The 22,508-nt window shown below is 38.4% G+C and overlaps 1 protein-coding gene across 2 annotated transcripts in view; it reads left to right on the top strand.

The window, feature by feature from the left end:
* TENM3 (teneurin transmembrane protein 3) overlaps positions 1–22,508 on the top strand; it is a 157,159-nt gene that overhangs the window by 28,457 nt on the left and 106,194 nt on the right. For both annotated transcript variants that reach the window (XM_082680576.1, XM_082680575.1), the window contains exons 3-7: positions 11,805–12,019; positions 17,337–17,547; positions 17,976–18,077; positions 18,278–18,472; positions 19,561–19,761. In XM_082680576.1, coding sequence (XP_082536702.1) covers positions 11,805–12,019; positions 17,337–17,547; positions 17,976–18,077; positions 18,278–18,472; positions 19,561–19,761 — 924 coding nt within the window. The remainder of the gene's footprint in view (positions 1–11,804; positions 12,020–17,336; positions 17,548–17,975; positions 18,078–18,277; positions 18,473–19,560; positions 19,762–22,508) is intronic.

Here is a 22,508-nt window from a genome sequence, read left to right as displayed (position 1 = left end):
TCAACATTTGAACATTCCCAAGTCCCTCAAGTCTTAAAAAAAAGAACCCTTGAGTCTGCCTCCTACCCCTGCCCCACCCCATCCTTCTCTTCTCCCCGTGTAGCCAGCCCTTCTGGAACACGGTGTGTACATTCGCCGTGAAGTCATGTCTTCACCTTCCACTTACTCCTGTGACAGTGTGGCTTCTTCAGGCTCCTTCCTCATGACTGTCCTCTGCCACCATCACTCAACAGACACGGATGTCTTCCCGACTTATCGGTTGTCCTGCCAATAGCATCAGTTGATACTCTACGCTCTTTATCACATTTGAGCTCTTGGTAGCATTCAGTAGGTAACCTATCACTCCTAATTGAAATAGCCTTTTCCTTAGCTTCTGTGATACCATTTCCGCTTTCTTCCTGATTTTTTAGCAGTGATTTCTCAGTTTGTTTAGTTGACTCATCTTCCTCTACCCGATCCCCAAACATTGCCGTCACTCAGAATATAATCTCCCTGGGTCCTCAGATCCATTCTCCCGACTTCATTTACGTTCCATGTGCTATGTGTTATGTCACATTCTTTGTGCTCCCAAATCAATAAGTGCAGCCTGGATCTCTCTGTCTTGGAGCTCCAGACATCAACTATGAAAAATCTATCCAAGTATCTTTAGAAAATCCCCACTTGGGTGTCTTCCAGGCATCTCAAACTCCATATGTCTAAAACTTGAACCCAACAACCAATTTGGTTATCTATTACTGCCTAACAAGCCACATCAAAGTCCAGTGGCTTCAAAGAACAGTTTGTTATCATCTCTCATGGTTCTGTGGATTAACTGGGTAATTTTTGTTTTTCTGCTTGGGTCGCTCATGAAATTGCTTTCAGATGTTGCTTGATCTGTTTGAAAACTCCACTAAACTGAAATTCAAGGTAGCCCACTCACAGGGCTAGCAGTTGATGCTGTCTGTCGACTGGAACGTCTAAACATGGCCTTCCACTTGGCTTGGGCTTCTCAGAGCACAAGTTCTGAAGAGGAGTGTCCCCAGAGGGAGCATTCCAAGAGACCCAGACAGAAGTTACAAGGCTTCTTATAACCTAGAGCATTGGACACTCCGGGATGTCACTTCCGTCATATCTGCTTGGTCAAGAAAGTCAGTAAGATCAGCCCAGATTCACGAGATGGAGAATTAAACCCCACTCTTGACTGGGGAAATGGTGGGGACACATTGCATAAGGACATGTGGGATGGGAGATGTTGTGGCCATCTTTGGAAAACACAACTAGCCCATCATCTTTCTTTCCAAATTTGCCTCTCTTTCTATATCAGGAAATGGCATCATCATTCACCTAGTTACCTGGGCCAGAAGCTTAGGGGTCATGCCTGACCTCTCCCACTCTCTCACCTCCCCTGTGCAATCATTCATCAAGTCCTGTCAATTCTAACTCCAAAATATCTCCTGGATCCCATCAACTCTCACTTGGATTATAGAAGCCACCTTCTATCTGGGATGTATATCTCTAGACTTGCTCATCCGTTCTTCAGATACAGATTTGAAATATCAGTACCCTACTTGACGCCCTTCAGTGATCTAGATTCTGGTCAAACGCCTTTAGATGACTTAACAGGGTTCTCCACAATCTGGCTGTCACACCATGCTATAGCATAGAGACAATAGAGCGGAGAGTTAAAGGCTATAGGGTCTTGAGCCAAACCACCTGGTTTCACATCCTACGGTAGTTCTGACCATTATTAATGCCTTGGATACTTGGGACAAGTTACTGTATAGCATCTCTGTGCTTCAGCTTCCTCATCAGTTAGAATGGTCTTGAATAGTCAATGTAAATACTTAAAATGGTGTCCAGTATATAGTACATGCTTGAAAAATGTTAGTGGTTATAAGCATTACTGTTTAGTGTGTGTCTTCTTTGCTTGAGTGTCAGGCACACTGTTTTTCCACCTCTCTGTTCAAAGCTGTCAGCACAGTTATAGGCATGTAATAGATGCTCAAGAAGTACTGTCCAATGAGTGAATGAAAATAGGATGACTAAATGCTATAAAGGATATAAAGGGCCCGACACAGTGCCTTGCATTAACTGTACACAAAGCAGGTGTTGGTACAGCAGAGTGATTAAGGATTAAAGCTATGCACTTGTTGGGTGGCTTTAAGCAAATTACCTTCTTTAACCTCCTGTTTTTTCATAGGGTAGTAGTGAGGTTAAAACCATTTAATGCATGTAGGGGGCTAAGCAGTGACTGGAACATGACAGGTAGGTTATACATGTCAGTAACTATTACTTCACTCTTTTTTCTGCAATTCAAGATTACGTGCTTGTATTTGTAGCAAAATTCTTAAGAATGTAGCTCCTTAAATCAGCATCAAAATATCCTCTAAAGCAATATTAGAAATACCTATCATTAGTTATTTATATTTTTAGTTATTTGGATTTTATGAAGAAATCTATTCCTTAATCCTCCTTTGAATGCATAGTATTCATTCATTCTGCATTTATTTATTGAGCATATAATATTATGTGCCATGCACAGAGCATGGTTCTGAGAACATAGCAGTGAGAAAAAAAGACAGTCACATTTGTTGTTCCCAGAGTGTGTGAATTACTAGGCAAGACAGGATTCAAGCAAGCAATTGCAATGAATTAGAAAATGCACGGTAAGGAAAAGTAGAGGGTACCAGGGCAGGACATTTCACACTAGCTTTATTGGAAAGAAGCAATAAGACAAATGCTGAAATTCAGCATAGGATAATTTGGGATAATGTAAGACAAATTATGCAGGCCACAAATTCTGGTTAGTGTAACTCTAGCAAATGACTTCTCCAATCAAAAAAAAAAGAAAGAAAGAAAACTTCCAGTTTTAAAATAAATAAATCATGGGATATAATGTACAGCATGGTGACCATAGTTAACAAAACTTATCATATATTTGAAAGCTGTGAGAGAGTAGATCTTAAAAGTTCTCATCACACATGAAAAAAATGGTAACTATGTACGGTAGAGTTATCGTGGTGATCATTTCACAATATATACAAATAACGAGTCACGTTGTACCTCTGAAACTAATATAATGTTGTATGTCAATTAAAGCTCAACAACAACAAAAACCTTTTGTATGAGTACAGATTGAAAAACTACATATACGTGATTCATCCTCTTTAAACAAAATAATTCAAATTGCTTTTTAATTTTTCATTATTATTCAGCATGTATGACTTTTCTCAAATACTAGCCAATTTCAGATAATTAGATTTTATAGCAAGTTAAAGATTGCCTGTGAATTGAAGAAATAGAGCTAACGGGGCTGCAAGAGCATTGAGTTTTATTCAATATTGTATATAGTATTTATGTTGTTGCGTTGTATAATAGTTCCTTAATTAGGTGCTATATTGATTTTGTCCATTAAACTATGTTTGCAAGGTAGTGTTTTAATTCCCTTAGCTTCTGATGTAACACTCTGTATCCGCGATGTTAAGTTATGGCATGTGGTTGTTTATAAAAAGATACGTTCTCTCAGAGCTCTCAAAGTCAGGGTATGAATCCAAGGTTAGGTCATCGAATTGGAGGGTGGGCTATTGATTGTCTATAAATGGCCCAACCTTGCTTCCTGACGTCTTAATTATTAGTGCCGCTGTGGGACTTAAAATGATATTATCATTTACCTTCCTCAGCAGTTGAGTTGGACTTTCACAGTTGGATTTATTTTCTGCCTTTCCATTTTAATCATTATAGGCTGGTTTACTCACATGATGTGCAGGCAGCAAATTCGTGGTATCTATGACCAAAAAATGCAGTATTTTTTAACTTTGGGTTGTTTTCTGATATCACAAAATAATAATCAAACATACCAAACCTCCTAATTACCGGCATGATTTTAAGTACTACTCTGTTTTGTCCTTATAAAATCTAGCGTTGGTAAACTATTATTCATAAAATATCTCAGAGTACAGAGTTCTTTTTTTAAGGCATTATCTGAAAAATGCCACTTTACTGATGTGTTTTATATAAACTGGGTATCACGTAAGAAGGAGAGGAATAACAATAACTTTGTGGTGCTCAGTCTCTTTATGTTTTCACACTCTGACAACTGAATTTTAAGACATTAAGACTGTTGTGACACATGCTTAACTGATGAAAGGAAAAATCACAGTTAGTGGGTGAAAAGACGGCTAGTGGCTCCCACACTGAGGCACAACAGGACAAGTTGAAAAAAAAATCTTCAAGATGATACTTCATTGTGTTTGAAGATGTGGTACATCTCACTCTTACTGTGAAGGCTTTAATTGGTTTGATTCCTAACCCACATGCTTTGAGTTTAGAATAACTACAGGGCACTCTGTTGCCCTGTCTATTTTTTCCTCCATCTTTCCTCCTTTTTCTCTTAGTAAAACCTACAGACGACCTTAGTGTTTCCTATGATCATTCCCAGGATCAGACTCTGGGGGCTTAAGGATGGAGTGATCTCAGTAAGGGGGGCTGGAGAGCACTAAACCTGGCCCTTCTGTTATTTCCTCTGAAGCCAAAGTTTTCTGGAATTCAGGACATGATGAAAGACATCTGTTTCCAGGCTTTTATCTAGGAGGACTGATGAGCTTCAGAGGAAGAGGTTGTCCAAGTATTTACAAGTTTATCAAATGGTGTGAATAGCTCGCCGACTTCCAGGTGTGTTTACAGTCAATAAAGAGCGTTTGAAAACGCTAACAGGAATGACCACACTTGACTTGGCCAAATTAGAGGAGGGCCATGACTTGAAAAGCAACAATGCAGAATTTAAAAAGACAAAGCCCCTTCACAAAACTCTAGTCTCCTGACATTCACGTAGAGGCTTTTTAGCAGGAATGTCGTACTGATATTAGCTGGCAGTTCTGTGGATTTAAGCGGAGGAAAATCTGTGATGTCCTTAGAGCTCTATATCACTGATTATAATGACAGGGTCAGGTCAGCATCTACCCTTTAGAAAAGACACATTCTGAGACTTTAATTCAAAATAAATCCATTCTAAATAGTGTAATAATTTGAAGCAAAAGTGCCCTTACAAATTAGATTCACATTTCATAGGAAAGGCTAGAATAGATCAGTGATCTTCAGACTACTTTGTTCCTGTGCCTCTAAAACAAAATATGTGCACAAATTTACATTGAATTTTAGCACAGATGTAGAGAACAAACGTATGGACACCAAGGGGGAAGCGGCGGGGGTGGTGGTGATGGGAAGAATTGGGAGACTGGGATTGGCATATATACACTAATATGTAGAAAATGGATGACTAATAAGAACCTGCTCTATGCAACCATAATACTCTTAAGTGTTTTTAAAAATCCATTTTATTCTGTACTGACTTTTGTTTACAATTATTAGTTGTACATATTTGGATGAAATCAACCTGATTATGATATAAATATGTTGAGCATTTTGATAATTATTAAATGTAAAAAGTGAAAATGTATTTAAAATACCTCTGAATGAGATGAATGGGGACTTTTTCAAATAGTTTATATATTCACTGATGAATATTACTTATTACAAGAGCAAAGCAAGGTTCAGTATCAATTCTACTCCTGTTATCCTTTGTTATAAGTATAAACATAAGAAATCTTGCTACAAGATAAGCAGAAGGGAATGGAAGAATTTTTTTGGAAGGATGCCGTTCGATGATTTGAAATCCTTATTAGACCACACTGTGATCTGTTTCCAAAAAGTATATTTAGTGGCTGCAAGCTGTCAACTTCCTCACGTTTCTTCTTCAGTTTTATTGAAAGCAAAGAATTAGCAACTACCTGCTTTCAAAAAGATTCGTTATGCAGTTTTCGAATCAATACGATTTCTCAATTTCCGTGGAGAATACCAGAAAAGGCTTCACCAAGGCTTAGCAAAATACATACTGCCAATTACACCTCTTATTCTTTTACTTCGTGGCACTTTATCTGATACATGCAGAATGGACTGGAAAATGGAACCATTGTTCATTTTCATTTACCTTAGGTGTAATCTCTCTTGAATGCTTTTATCATATTATATACTTTCAGTATCTCTATTTAGTTAATGAGGAATACCCACTATATCATTTACTGGCAGAGCTAGTTCCCATTAAAATCAAACATTTTCTGTCAGAAAAAAAGTATGACTTGTTTTTTCAGTTCAAATAAATTAATACGCGTTTTGTCACAACTGTCTCAGCTCCGAATTCCTATGCTAGGCAGGCAGTAGAGAGATGAACAAAGACCAAATCCTTGCCAGGAGTCTGACCATTGGATTAAGTAAGGCATCATTGCCTTTAACATTTCTTACTTTATTGATGTTCTCTTTGCAATCATGAAACTCTTCTGCAAATGAAAAGCATTCACGGACAATGTTTGGGTGGGTGATGGGGGCATGAAACAATAAGGTTCTCCCTCCCTTTTGATATATCGGATATTAACACATGCCAACAGTCTTAAATACTCCATTTCTCAACTTCACCGCTCTTTGCCTTTGATAGAAATACGTGTAAGACAGGAAAAACACTAAAGCCCTACCATGGGTTTATGGTGTCTTGATTAAAGGAGGTTTATCAACAAAAAATACTGTCAGTTTTGCCTGTTTGACACACTGGAAACTTTATGTTCTAAGACAATGTATGAAAGAAAGGTTCTGGATGTATGAGAGGTGTGCCCGTCTGTTGTAAAGAAGTCTACATATGGAAGTTGTTGAGGTTCTAGAAGTTAATTCCCATAAAATACTCTACCCCTCTTTCCTCATTGGAAAGTCCTCAGGTTCCCTAGGGGTATGACTACTCTTGTTTGAAGACTCCTTGACTAAATGACCTCCAAGGGCACTTGAACTCTGAGATTCTGTGAAGCTTTTTCATTACAGGTACACAAGAAGACTATGATCGTAGCTACTGCTGCCCCATTCAAGCACATCCACTCAGTCTTGGTTATTTTGTCTTACAAATGAAAGAACCTTCTCTCTGAAAAAGAGCCACCTGTTAAAGTAGCTGTGGGACTAATGGATAAGTAGATGCACTTATTGACCCATCAGTGGGTACACATATCTTTTCAGTGAGAAAGATTGTAACACCTCAAAATAGAATATGGAGAAGCAACAAAGCAAAACCTGAAAGCCTAGAAGTCAGAACTTGATTACTATTTCCAAAGCTAACGCTCTTGGGCAAAGATGGTGTTTCGGAAAAACAGCTCCAGGATTAGTACCACTTAATGCTTACCAGCTCTCAAAGCATGTGTGCGCTGTTAAAACTACTAAGCCACTTATACCAGCAGGAGATAGGGTGAAGACCAGAGAGTAGATTCAGTCACATAAGCTTCAGAAAATAACAATAAACTTGTTAATAACAGTAAAGTATAATAATAGCCTTAGAAATGTGTGAACATAATGAGTCCAAATATGAATGATCTCATGTTTACTAACATGTTAGTGGGAAAAAAGACTACTACTCCATTGGATATGTTTTAAATAGCACCATGTGGAAATCAACCAAAAGACAAAAACTTATTGGGAATCTATAGTAAATTATAACACAAAGAATATTTTGTTATAGTATCCGTGGCACACAAAACTGCCCATTACTTCCTAATAAATTATGTCCTAAAATTGAAAGCTAAGCAGATTCTCTGGTATCTTTCAGTGAGCTAACATACCTGATTTTATATGGAATAGACAAACTTAAAACCCAGTAATTTGAAATAAATATTTTTTAATAAAAAGCAAAGATTATATGGATGACTATAGTTCTGGAATTGTGCAGGCCCCGATTTGCATCTTGACTCAGCCATCACTTTAGGCATGTAATTTTCTTCTTTGAGCCTTAATTTCCCCATCTCAAAATAATATCGACCTCACAGAGTTGTTTTGAAATTTAAAACAGGTAGTACAGGTGAAACTACCTGGCATGTTGTAGGTTCTCACTAAAGGTTAATTCCATTTCTCTTTTCCCCCCTCCTTAATCTTCTTGGTAAAATCTAATTTATGAGAAATTTAGGTTCTTGTGCAAAAGCTTCCAAAATGAAAAGTAGAACTTGATCTCAGGTATTTTAAAATTCCTGTGAATAACGAAAGATATTTGCTTAGATAGCAAGCAAAAGTAATCTCTCTATATTTTTTATCTTTTTATTTATATATTCTAATTTTGCTAAAATGAATATTTATTAATATCATAAGATACATATTTTAAATTTCAATGAATGATGCATGATTTATAGTCTGTGAGTTGATACCTGAAAAATTACAGTGATTACTATAACCCAATTCTGAACTTTTATTTTCAAGAACATTTTATATTAGTAAATTAGTTCAACAAAGATAGACCTGGTAGGTAAAGGACTGTTAACTGCCGTGATTATAGACATCAGGAAAAAAGAAAGGAAGTGAAACTGTAAATAATGACTTTTTCTTAAGCTTTCTTTTACAGCCCCCTCCTGCCTCCTACCTAGGTTATTGCAACTGTATCCCAGCTCATCTCTCCACTTCTGGGCTTCCCACACTACTGCACCTTAATGTCCTTGAGACAGTGATTTCGTGTCACCTTTTGCCCGATCAGAACCTTTAATGGGTCTCTGTTTAGGTGTAGCTGTCCTTTGCACCTGATGGTCATATGTCATTGTAGGATGCAGTAGTCCAGATAGAAAAGAATCCCAACACTTACTGATAACACACTCTCCCTCAAACTTCACACTTATCCATAAATGTGATTTGTTGTGAATTACTCTAGACCCTAATGGCCATAACCTGGATATCTACCATAAACATCTGTTCCTTACTAATCTTTTTTTTTTTTTTTTCTGGCTGCGTTGTCTTCGTTGGTGCGTGTGGGCTTTCTCTAGTTGCGGGGAGCGGGGGCTACTCTTCATTGCAGTGCACAGGCTTCTCATTGCGGTGGCTTCTCTTGTTGCGGAGCACGGGCTCTAGGCATGCAGGCTTCAGTAGTTACAGCACATGAGCTCAGTAGTTGTGGCCTATGGGCTTAGTTGCTCCACGGCATGTGGGATCTTCCTGGACCAGGGCTCAAACCAGTGTACCCTGCATTGACAGGCGGATTCTTAACCACTGCGCCACCAGGGAAGCCCTCTTACTAATCTTGAATTGTTTCTCCTGATGACACGCATGCGCACGCGCGCGCGCACACACACACACATACACACTAAAACATATTAACAGATAAGTGCCTTTGTAGCATTGAAGTATAATTAACCCATGTTAAATCTATTTCAAGTACCTATTTTTAAAACATGCCATGAATTATATGCATAGTAACACAATGCCTATATATATTTATGTATATACATATATACCTACCTTCAAGAAAAGGGGTGGAATAATGCTCTTTGACAGAGTTGAAAATACAAAAAAGCTAGTGGGAAGCAGCTGCATAGCACAGGGAGATCAGCTCGGTGCTTTGTGACCACCTAGAGGGGTGGGATAGGGAGGGTGGAAGGGAGGGAGACGCAAGAGGGAAGAGATATGGGAACACATGTATATGTATAACTGATTCACTTTGTTATAAAGCAGAAACTAACACACCATTGTAAAAAATTATACTCCAATAAAGATGTAAAAAAAAAATAACACACACAAAAAACATTTTTTTAAAAAAGGAACATGAATTATAAAGACCAAATTCTTTAACCTGGTATTCAGGGGCCTCCACCGTCTGATATCATTTTTCCTTTTCCAATCTTATCTTTCATTACTTCCGTGACAAACCCATTAATGTCTTCCATTCATTTAATACCTACTGAAAGCCAAGTGCTTTATATAGAATACCTCATGTAATCCTTATAGCAGTCCTGTGATTGCATTATTACTAGCCCCATTTTACAGGTGAGGTTTAGAATCAGAGGTTCAGTATATACCTTCAGGTCACACTGCTAGTTATTGACAGAGCTGGGATTCAAACCCACGTTTATCTGACTCCTGCCTTTCTTAACTTCTTTTCTAGCCAGATGGATGTCTCTGCTCACCATCACCCTAACACAGGTTCAGTTCCATTGCCATGTTTTTAGTTGATATTCACCCCAACTCAGAAACCTTAGCCTACTTGTCCTACAAAGTTTAGATCAGAACTTACCCCTTCTGTGAAATCTTTCCACCTCCAGCCTTCAGTGATACCACTTTGCTCTGACCTTTAACTATGTGTTGCTTTAGATGGTCATTTAATTTATTAGTTTTTAGGTGTTGTCTTCCCAACCAGGTAACTAGTTGCTTGATGGCAGAAGCCATCAAAGCCAGACTAATCTCTAAGATTCTATTCTCTAATTTATATTTCTTCTTTTTTTTTTTTTTTTTTTTTTTTTTTTTTTTTTTTTTTTTTGCGGTACATGGGCCTCTCACTGTTGTGGCCTCTCCCGTTGCGGAGCACAGGCTCTGGACACGCAGTCTCAGCGGCCATGGCTCACGGGCCCAGCCGCTCCGCGGCATGTGGGATCTTCCCGGACCGGGGCACGAACCCGTGTCCCCTGCATCGGCAGGTGGACTCTCAACCACTGCGCCACCAGGGAAGCCCTATATTTCTTCTTGATACCCACAATTCTGTGTCCCTAGTAAACACTCAAAAATGAACTCAATGTTAAATTAATAATTCTTCATAGATGGAAGACTCTCCTCTGTCATTAAAATAAAATAGTTCACAACTCTCCAACTTGAAGTCATCTAAATTTTGGATTCACAACGTATCCGGTGTTGTATAATAGATATTTTATAACATTATGTAATATCTGAATTAATATTCAGATCAGTGTTCTTAAAAAGACAAATTCAATACTGTCAACGTTGTGACTTTCAAAAAGATTGACTTGATAGAGGATAATCTGCCCACTTCCATTCTCTTCCTTTGCGTTCATGGACCCTTTCCATGGAATAAGAGACAGTGTGGTTTTGTGTCCATTTAAGGCAAATTGTAAAACCTTCTCTATCACTAACCCCCTCAGAATGAGGAAGAACCTTAATGAAGAGGGAAGGAGGCGGAGTCGTACCAAAAAAGAGGATTCTTGGATTTGTTTCCTAAAACTGGGAAGGAGATGGTCTCTAAGAGGGGTCAGAGATTCAGGGAGTGGAGATGGAGACTCTGTTCTCAACACATTGAAAGGCATTGAGAGGGCTAACACACGTGCGCGGAAGGCTGAAGGTGACGTTGAGGTAAAGATCAGAAGGAAGAGAAGTTGTGGCAGCCTACGTTAAACACTTCGTGAGAATTTAAACTTACCCCTCCTCCTTCCCTTCCCCTCATAACGTGCCCCCTGCCCCCTCTCAACTGCCCTTCAGGCATCTGAATTTTCATTCATTCTACTATATAGTTTGGAGGGAACTACATGAATCTGTGCCATTGACTGCTTTTGTTGTTTGCTTAAGGATTGATTTGGAAATCTCCATAATCCATTCTGCAATTTCCAATCCATTAATTTACACTTTGCAGGGTTATGGTATGTTTAGAATGACTGGTAAATACCAGACTTGGATTAATCTCTCCCAAGAAATAACAACACATATAATTTGTAAGATAATTATGTTTCAAGCGATCAAGAAAGACTGTAGGTGTGAAAACAGTTGCAGTAATAGTCATACCTTGGGAGGAAGTAAAGGGATGTTGACGTAAATATCTTAAAGGATGTGCTCAGTCAGAGTTGGTTGAACAATATCTAACAAAGAAAAACCTTTTAAAGGAAAAATTAGAAATAAATAAGAGCATTTCATTTATCAGAAGAAAATGAAATTTTTGAGCATTTAAATAAAAAGAATTTTTTGAAAGTCAGAAAGCTGTTCTGTTTTTTGGCTTTGTTTCTTTTTAATTTTTTGTTCTTTTTCAATGGATCTCTTACATTCAGGAAAATTGGGTGGATTTACACAAGAAAATAACACCATAGATTCCGGAGAACTTGATATTGGCCGAAGAGCAATTCAAGAGGTTCCTCCCGGGATCTTCTGGAGATCACAGCTCTTTATTGATCAGCCACAGTTTCTTAAATTCAATATCTCTCTTCAGAAAGATGCGCTGATTGGAGTATATGGCCGAAAAGGCTTACCACCTTCCCATACTCAGGTAGGCTCTGTTACCAATAAAATGAAAACTGCTAGTTTACATTTTTAAAGTCATTCTGTTTCTTAAGTTCAGCTGTTTAACTGTTTGACCACTTCTGTGTTGATCTTTTACAGTGAAAAGAATTTTGAGTATAGGTGACACTTATCTTGAGATTTTTGAATTAGTAGGAAGAACAGCATTTTCTTCCTGACTTGCTTTAATCATTATTGATTGATTAAAACGTGCAGAATTTGTGAGTAACCTGATGAATATTGAATAGCATCTGAGTACGTAGTAAAACACCATAGATTTTCCAAGTGTTTTAGAAAGATTCTATGATCATTTCCAAAGATCATACTCCTTTCATGTAATAGATGCATGACATTTTCATCTCAAACATGTATTCATTCTGTTGAAAATATATTATATACCTTTTACTTTATGTCAGATTTACTCTTTGTAAAGAAATCATGGGAACATAAACAGAAATATCATGATATAAACTTTATCAACTCAAGCCATGATTCCTAGTCTACATATGATGAACACTGAAATACAGAGATAAAAGAGCTTTCATAGGTCACCAAGGATGATCACAAAACAATTCAAATGCCCCTATATCGTAGATTCAAAGAACTTTAAAGTCAATTTGCTTTCATGAAAACCACCTCACAACTGTCACAGATCGATAATCCCACAGATTTTTAATAGTCTAATATTGGCTCACGGTGTATAAATTGGAAATTGTGGTTTAAAGAGGTCCCATTATGTCTAAGAGAAATTACTTAAATTACCTACCACAAAATTGGAGCCCAGACTTTTCCCCAAAACAGGAATTGCAAAAAATGTAATAGATGGTTAATTAAAATTGACAATTAGATGAGCTTAAAGTTATGCTTGAAAATCAGTTTATTTACTCATAGAATTTCATGCCGATTTTAATTGGATTTATCAAATGAGGACCAGAGGATTTTCATGTATGCTTTATATTATGTAATTTTGTGAGAAATGCTTTTTCTATAACCTCGGAATATAAATTATAAAGAAAAATTGATCCCTATACTAATAAAAATAATATCTTTAAAGAAAAGATGAGTAAGAAAATTTGAACGTGCTCTCTCTAATGTCATGGATCAGGGAAAGTTTCATATACATACATAAATTATACAGCTGTAAATTTTTTGAATGTCATGCTTTGGTGTATTCATTTTTCTGATTTAACGTTTTTCATATCTACATTGTTAAAGTAATTCCTTTAATGTTTACATGTCAACTTCCTCTTACTGTGTACTGGGGTCCAATTTTAAATTTTAGATTACAATTGCATTTGACTCTAGTTAATGTTATAGGTGACACTGACTAAGATGTAATAACCGGATTTTCTTAAGTGGAAGTGGCCCTCTCTGACTTCAGTTATAGCAGATAGATTGCATTTAGTAGAGCAGTAGTCCAGTGAAATAGGAAACAACATTTTTTTTTCCACTGGAATCACATACATGATTAAATTATTTTTGTATAACTCAAGAAACATACCTCTAAACTAAGTACAATAGCGAGCTTGTAACCTAAAAATTCCAAAAATTAATTTCAGAAAACATTCTCTCATGCATTGGGCACTTTAAAGGTTTATTTAAAGGTTTAGGGTTGACTTATTGGAGGTTATATATACCATATAAGACTAGGGAATAAAAGGTGTCGTTTCAGGTTTTCTTATAATTCTTCTGGTATTTAAGCACAATATACGTGATATCCACTCTTCTTTTCTCCCACAATCTATGTGTTTAAGTAGGTTATGCATTTTCTTAAGCTCCACAGTTATTAGAGTTCCTTCCTGCAGTTTATTCAGAATCAGCAGAGCAGACAGCTGTTTCTGAGTTCAGTGGTTAAACATGAAATATGCTGTAAAACAGCCCAAATTGAACATTTCTCTGTTTCTGGGGAACGTTAAATAAATCAACCTGAAATAATTAAAACTGGCCAAGCATACAGAATAATCCCTTGAGTTTTGAAAGTCTTTGTGACCCTCTGTAAACCCTTTGTAAAACTGTCCATATGATTGTTACCACGGAATCGACTGGCTTTCTTCTCCCTGATGCTCAATTCATTCTCCTGGACAGTTAGAAGCCTAAGGAAGCAAGTTAACGCTTTACAGTTAATAGTGTACTGTATCCTTTAAGTGCATCTGCATCAAGGCTATTTTAGAATAGGAGTCGGAAACCTGGGTTCTTGAGCACACACCCCTGCCACTTTCTGACCTTGTGACCTTGCACAAGTCTAACTTCCTTGTGCCTCAGTGTCTATCTGTAAAATGAAGGAGTTGCATCAGGTGATCTTTAAAATCACTCCCTCCTCTATGTCAGTGATTTACAGCAAGAATCTACCACCACCAAAGAGTTGATTTAAGAGCACAGTTAGGTATTCATAGATTCTGCGTTCTCATCATTTTGATAACTGAAATGAGTTAAGAATATGGAAAATCTGTTCAGAAACGAACCACCAAGATACCTTTATCAGTTATAAGCTTTGTCTCATGATTGCTCCTCCAAAGTGGTGAGGCTGAATTTTGTCCTAAAAATAGCATAAGATTCTAAGACTTGCTGCGCAGAAAAATCCAGAGGAATCTTATGAATAGGTATTACAGAGCAAAACTCTCGGATTTGCCCACAAGTGATTACTTTACACCCTGAGAACAAAGGTTATTAAATTTCTGCCCCACATAGTTTGTTTCCTTTTCGTGGAGATAGCTTCAGTGTTAGATAGGGGACGTGTCTTTAGGTATTTGAGTGCCCTCCTGAAGTTGTGTGTGAAATGCCCCCCGAAGGGCCTCGAACTGGGTAGATACTCAACAACCGTCAGCTGCTCCCCGCCCAGCCTCACTTTATTGTTCACACTGTGATGACAAACAATGATCCCTATGATAAAGGTGACAATTAATAGGGTTTGTTAGGAGAAAAAAGTGTTTATGTGCAACGGGACCATAAAAAGAAACTTTTTCTTGTCTTTTTGCCATGCTAATGCAAGTATTTTAATCTGATGAGAAAATGAATGGCTTATTTGAGGCAGAGGCACCTTTCAAATGTGCTGAATTAATTTCCTCTGATAATTTCGGAACAGAATCCCAGTGAAATTTTGCAGTTCAGATATCCATACCAGTCATTATTTTCATCCTCATAAGCTGTAAATGAAAAAGTGTTTGAATGCTAATTACGTTGTGGCTTTTTTTTATATTTCTCACAGCTAAATGATGTTATAATGCAGTTTGACTACACCAAACAATAACAAAAAAAAAGCTTTTATATTTAAATTTAAAGTTTAGTATGTCGGAAGCTGAATTAGATATTCTAAATTCTGTCCCATAGTAACAGTAAGAGGTCTGTGTACAGTGGCAACGTATTTAACTGTGATTCTTAGAATCCCACAACTGATTTTTTTTCAATTTGATTGTATTAAGGGATTCAGTATAAATAACCTTTCCTTAGGAAAGATGTGTGATGAAATTCCATTTAAGCAGTCTATCAGAAAGTAGAATATTGATGATTCACATGTGTAGTGCGTTAGCATTAATGATTTGTATTTATAGTGCTGTAGTGTACTTTTCACCATAAATACATACCTCAGGAATAAAATGAAACTGGGTAAGAGTCTATAGACACTATTTAAGAAACTATTGTCTAACAAGTTTATTAAAACTGTGTTGGAAAGTCTTTGCAGTGTCTTCCAAATTTACTGAATTATCTCTGGCTACAAAATTTTACCCCACTATTACCAGTCACATTCCATTTTTTTTCCTATTTATTTATTTAGTTATTTGCTTGTTTATTTATTTATGGCTGTGTTGGGTCTTTGTTGCTGTGCACGGGCTTTTCTCTAGTTGCGGCAAGCGGAGGCTACTCTTCGTTGCGGTGCGCGGGCTTCTCATTGCGGTGGCTTCTCTTGTGGAGCACGGACTCTAGGCGCACAGGCTCAGTAGTTGTGGTTTGTGGGCTCAGTAGTTGTGGCTCACGGGCTCTAGAGTGCAGGCTCAGTAGTTGTGGCGCACGGGCTTAGTTGCTTCGCGGCATCTGGGATCTTCCTGGACCAGGGATCAAACCCGTGTCCCCTGCATTGGCAGAGAGATTCTTAACCACTGTGCCACCAGGGAAGTCCCCATATTTTTTAAAATTATCTTCAAATTCTCCGGTTACATTCTTCCAACTACCCAATGTTCATGATTAATCTTGCTAAAACAAAAATTAAGTTTAATGATGATTGACTTCATGATCATAATTGGGCCGGCCATCCCTTCAAAATTCCTCCATTGTTTAATTTTTTAGACTTTTGATCAAAGATGTAAAGGCATCTTGTTATATGTTTTTGATCTAACTGTAACTAAGTAAAAATCCATGGCTTTCTCCATGATGCTCGGAATGGTTACATCAGGGTCACAGAGAGGGGTGGAGTTGGGGTAACGGGAACAGCCCAAGCTTTGGAACAAAGCGCACTGGAGTTCACATACCACCTGCGCCAATGACCAGATATCTGACCCTGCTCGAGCTTCTCAAGCTTCAGTTTCCTTCATCTTTGAAGTGTAAACATTAATGCCTTCCTAGAAGTGTTGCTAGGAGGATTAAAAATAATCCTGGCACAAAGTAATTATTCAGTAGCAGTGGTTACTACTTGAGTATTAAATAGGAGAAGATCTTAAGAGATCATCTAATGGTCTAACTAAAATAGAGCTGCTGGGTTTGGAATAGTATAGGTTTATGGTTGTATCCCCAAACTGCCTAAACTCACAAACTTAAAAAAAATTTTTTCATAATTTTATTGAAGTATAGTTGATTGACAATGTTGTGTTAATTTCCACTGTACATCAAAGTTATACATATATATTCTTTTTCATATTCTTTTACATTATGGTTTATTACAGGATACTGAATATAGCTATACAGCAGGACCTTGTTGTTTATCCATCCTATATATAATAGTTTACATCTGCTCATCCCAAACTCCCAATCTATCCCTGCCCCAACCCCCCTCCGCCTCTAGGCAACCACAAGTCTGTTCTGTAAACTCACAAACTTTTTATCAGTCAGAAGAATTAAATAAGTTTGGAAACCGTATTGCGCATCAAGGGAAGAAATGGTCTGTGATGTTTAAATACAACAATGGTATTTGGTGTGCAGTGGGTAATCTCCATCACCCCTGTAAGTGCGATGCCTAGAAGACCTGTCAATCAGGAACTTTTTTCTACCATTGTGTTTATTAGAGCGAAGGAGAAAAGTTTGGAAAGGAAAGAGAGGAGCGGCCACAACCGTACTCTTTCCGACTACTCAACAGTTCTCCTTTTCCTCATTCTCAGTACGACTTTGTGGAACTGCTGGATGGCAGCAGGCTGATTGCACGAGAGCAGCGGAACCTGCTTGAGTCCGAAAGAGCCGGGCGACAGGCGAGGTCCGTCAGTCTCCACGAGGCCGGCTTTATCCAGTACTTGGATTCTGGAATCTGGCATCTGGCTTTTTATAATGATGGGAAAAGTGCAGAGCAGGTGTCGTTCAATACCATTGTGATAGGTAAGAACTGTCTTCAAAGCATCACTTCCGGGCTTCCGGCCTCAACACTGTGTTGCATAGAAATGCAACTGTCTTCACCAATTTGAGTGATCCCTAGGATGTTAGAGCCTGAGGTAAAAGTGAGAAATATTTTTTAAATTGTTTATGACTGTGTGACAAACCGTGAAGCACTGGAAGACAGTAGCACTTGGAAGTAGCTTGGAGGAGGACAGTGCATCGCGAAAACGCTTTAAAACGTCTGCATTTGAAATGTCAGTGTTTTGCTTTACTGTTCGAATAATCTGGTATGAATGAATACTTTTGGGGGGTTATGGAGCAAGCCACCCATGCTTCCTTCAAGATGTAGCTAAAATGATCGAAGTGACACAGTTTACCCTGCACGAGAGGCAGGCTGCCCAGCAAGGACTGCTTCTTTCTCTTTTCTTCAGAGTCTGTGGTGGAATGCCCCCGGAATTGCCATGGAAATGGAGAGTGTGTTTCTGGAACTTGCCATTGTTTTCCAGGATTTCTAGGTCCGGATTGTTCAAGAGGTATGCGACTTAGATTCTTTTCTTAAGCCAATATAAATAAGCTGTAGAAACACGAGCAATTCAGAAAGCTCTCAAGACAGGAAAGAAAAGAGGGGAGAAATGGCAGATTGCTTGTTCCAACGATGTGCCTGTTCTTGGAGAATCTCGATGGGAAACGTGGCTGTTAATTCCTAATTCCTCTGTCGTGTTTTATTTCACAGCAGCCTGTCCAGTGCTGTGTAGTGGCAACGGCCAGTACTCCAAGGGCCGCTGCCTCTGTTTCAGTGGCTGGAAGGGCACCGAGTGTGATGTACCAAATACGCAGTGTATCGACCCGCAGTGCGGGGGTCGTGGGATTTGTATCGTGGGCTCTTGTGTTTGCAACTCTGGATACAAAGGAGAGAACTGTGAAGAAGGTAAACATGTCAAACCTTGCAGAGGTTTGTCGTTATGGCTTCGTAAAGAAACAGCTTATATGTCTAACCCTTAGTTTGGCAGATGAATCTTTTTATATGCCTCCTTCTGAAAGTAATTTTGATTTTGCATTGCTTCATGAACATTTTATCTAATAAAAAGAAGGAAATACCGAGGAGTCCTTTAGCTCTCTCTCAATTGTGTGAATAATTTTTTTTTTTTACTCTGAGAAAGTACACAAACATTTTTGTCTTAGAACCAAAGGTGGACCGTTGAATTCTTTTTTTTTTTTTTTTTTTTTTTTTTTGCAGTTTTTCACCTTGATGCCAGCTTCTAAATCTGGCATTTTGGCCTCTCTAGAAAGACAGAATATTGAACATAGTATACTGATGGAGAAAAACACATCATGGGTTGGTGCCATAACTGTATATAATGTTGATAGTCAAGATGCTATACTGTAAAGTGCAGTTGAACTGTTTTTTCAAAAAGCACCATTTCCGTTCTTCAGTCAAATGGATTTTATTGATCTGCACACACAAAGTGATGCAATTAAGTCTCTGGAATTAAATTTTCAGGCCATTGACCCTACAGGTGTAAAGTTTTATTGAGTCAAATTGCTAAATTAAATCTCGTCACCTAAAGCACATTAAAGTGAATTAAGAGAGATGGAGAGTCTGCAACTCATTTATTTCTCAAACATTTGAGGGTCCCATACAGCTGTCAGTATTCAGCGGTTATGGATTAGGTCAGCTGATTCAGATTTTGTTATAGAGAAGCCAATACTTATTACTCTCTGATTGGGCAGAACGGAAAGCAATCGTCTGAAACCTCAAGAGCAGAAGTGTGTAATTCACTAGAATTACAAATCCTTGCAAGAGTCTCAGTTACCTAATGGCACGGTTCTTAATGCTTTACTGTATACACGCTCTGCAGTTTTCAGAAACAAGTTCTTGCAAATAAACAGTGGGTAAACATTTGAGTATCCAAAGTGTTCAGGTAAATTAGACTGAGGTGTAATTCTTTGTTCCACATGTACTTGTGTATATCTTCTAGATTTGACCATAAATTTGTTCTCTTTTCTCTCCACTAGCTGATTGTCTAGACCCTGGATGTTCTAATCATGGTGTGTGTATCCATGGGGAATGTCACTGCAATCCAGGATGGGGTGGTAACAATTGTGAAATACTCAAGACCATGTGTCCAGACCAGTGCTCTGGTCATGGAACATATCTTCAAGAAAGGGGCTCCTGCACCTGTGACCCTAATTGGACTGGCCCAGACTGCTCAAATGGTGAGGTTCACACATGCCATACGATCGAGCGCTTAATATTGTTTAGCTACAGGTTACGACATTTTAATTTTTAAAACACACTTATTATACTTAATACAGATTTTATTAAAGTGAACATTTATAGAAATAAATATTAAAGTAATGAAATTTGTTATCTTATAATATGGAAAGAAACAGGCTTAGTCAATTTGTCATTAAATTTCTCCTTCAGTATTAATGTAAAGAAGAATCTTTCACTTGTGTAAAGCTCTCTCTCTTCTTAACTCTGAAGGCCTGTGTACAGCTTGGAGATTTAAGCACATTATCTCATAAACAGAGAAGCTTCAATTAAAAAATTATGTGACAACAGAAGACTTAATATTATCACAATAAAGAGTAAACATATATAGATATTATGGTGTACATAATGGTTCAACACTGAGTTTTTAATTGTAACTGTATGATTATAATAGAAATGACAGGTAGTAATTTTATCCAATCAGTCACGTTGTTTTTGAGCGCCAGCTCTGTGCATGGCTTTGTGATAAGACACTGCAGGGATAAAAGAGTGTCAGTCATCCCTGCCCTGTAGAATACTGGCTTTCAAGTTTTTGACCATGACCTAAATAACGTGTGGCCTTAAATACATTTTTACATTGTGACCTCATATACATATAGGTGCATATACTCACATCACTGAAACAAAAGGTTTACAAAGTGATATACACTGATACTTTCTCCCAAGTCTATTCTACTTTTTTTAATGCCGCTTGCAACCCATGAATTAATTCCATGACCCACTCGTTAGTCGTACAGTTTGAAAAGATGCTGTTCTAGTCTAGATTACAGTTTAATTGGGGAGATGAGATAAACGTACATGACATACTTAGAAACCAGTGTGTTCCAGTATAATATTCTGTTGAGTTACATGGACTAATGTGCTAAAGTCAGTCAGGATTTAGATCCTGCCTTGATGCCTACTGAAAGTTGTCACGGAGATTTGTGACACTTCTTGCCTTCTCTTAAAGACTGTAGTTAGTGTGGAGGTGGAGGGAATATGTTTTGACTAGGGGAACAGTATTAGAAAGTACTTGCGAGCGTGGATTCTGAAATCCGACGTTTGGGCTCACATTCAATCTGTACTACTCGATACCTGCATCCCCTAGGGAAATTACTGTGCGCCTCAGTGTGCTCATCTATCAAATGGACTTAAGCATAAGACATTCTTTCCAGAGCTGCTGCTGTGGGAATTGCTTGAATTGATGCATGTGAAGTAAATACTTAGTACGAAGCTTAGCCCATAATAAATTCTAAATACAGCTGCCACCACCTTTACTACTACTGCTGCTGCTGCTGCTGCCATTACCAAAGACACGACTGTGAGAATCTCACTACATACAGGGGACAGTGATGACAGAGTATTTGGAGGTAAAAACTGAGTTGGGCCCAATTATGAGGGACACATTAGACAATGGAGAATTCACTAACAATAATGATGCCCTTGATACGACGAGAACAGTGGTCCAGAACTACCCCGTGGATCAGACGTCAGAGAGAACAGTGAAACCTGAGCACTAGAAGACACCGTGGCGGGCTTTCCCAGAAGGCACCGTGGCGGCTTTCCCAGAAGGCACCGTGGCGGCTTTCCCAGAAGGCACCGTGGCGGGCTTTCCCAGAAGGGCGAAGGGATGAGAGCACAGTCCCTTGGAGTTAGTGGAAATGAAAAGGATAAACTGAGGGACGTTTAAAGGCGAAACAGACAGGACTTGCTGAAAAAACGGAACATAAAATAGGGTGAGAAGAGCTGGAAGTCTGAGGCAAGGGAGATTGGGGTTGGTGTTCATGTCTCTGAAAGAGGCGAGAAAGTTGGGAAGAGGTGAGAATCACCAAGTCGGCAGAACGCAGGCGCGGCAGTGGGAGGCGAGTGAGAGGTAGAGACGGTGACGACTTCTGTTTGGACCAACTGAGCAAAAATAAATTAAAAAGCAGGAAAAGAAGAGAAGGAAGAATGAGGACAAGAGAAGAAGGAGGAGGAAAAGGAAAAGCAGAGGAGGATAAACAGAAGCGGGCGGCGAAGGACAGATTTTATGAGCAGTGTCAGGTACATAAAAATATCATGCAGAAGCCTTGGATTCAGACAGTCCTTGTCTACTCTTAACCCTGCCCACACCTATTGCCCTCTGAACACCTGCTGTTTAACAGTAAGTGGTTAAGAAACAGGGATTCTGCAGCTGACCTGCCTGGGTTCAGATCTAGGACTGGCTATTTCCTAGCTATGTGATGTTGGACAAGTTATGTAACTTCTGTGCCTCCGTGTATCTGTACAATGGGAATACTAATAGTGCCACCTTATATACAATTGTTTTAAGGGGTAAATGACTTAGTATGTGAAAAGCACTTATGATAGGGCTTTATGCGTAGTAAGTACTCCGTAAGTGTTAGCCATTAAGAAGGACTGGTGGTGGCATTGGTAATAGTTATGGTGGTCGAATTCCAAAGGCTAATTGTAGGTCATCATACTTAATTCCTCATCAATTCAGAGGCACTTCCACATAAAAGTATTGATTGGATATAGTTCCCCAAATGGGAAATTTATGAAATGAAACTAATATAATCTGTTAACCTAATGGCATAAGCCTAAATGAAATCTTGCCAGTAGCTAATTAACATGCTTATTTTAAGGGAGGAAAAAAAGACTCATAGTTTTTACAAATCACTCTTTCTTGGCATTTTGAGGAACTTGGGTAACAGGTTTGCTGCCCTATGCG

Source organism: Grampus griseus, assembly GCF_964374135.1.
Source record: "Grampus griseus genome assembly, chromosome: 21".
Lineage (NCBI taxonomy): Eukaryota > Metazoa > Chordata > Mammalia > Artiodactyla > Delphinidae > Grampus > Grampus griseus.
This window is presented reverse-complemented; position numbering and strand designations above follow the sequence as displayed.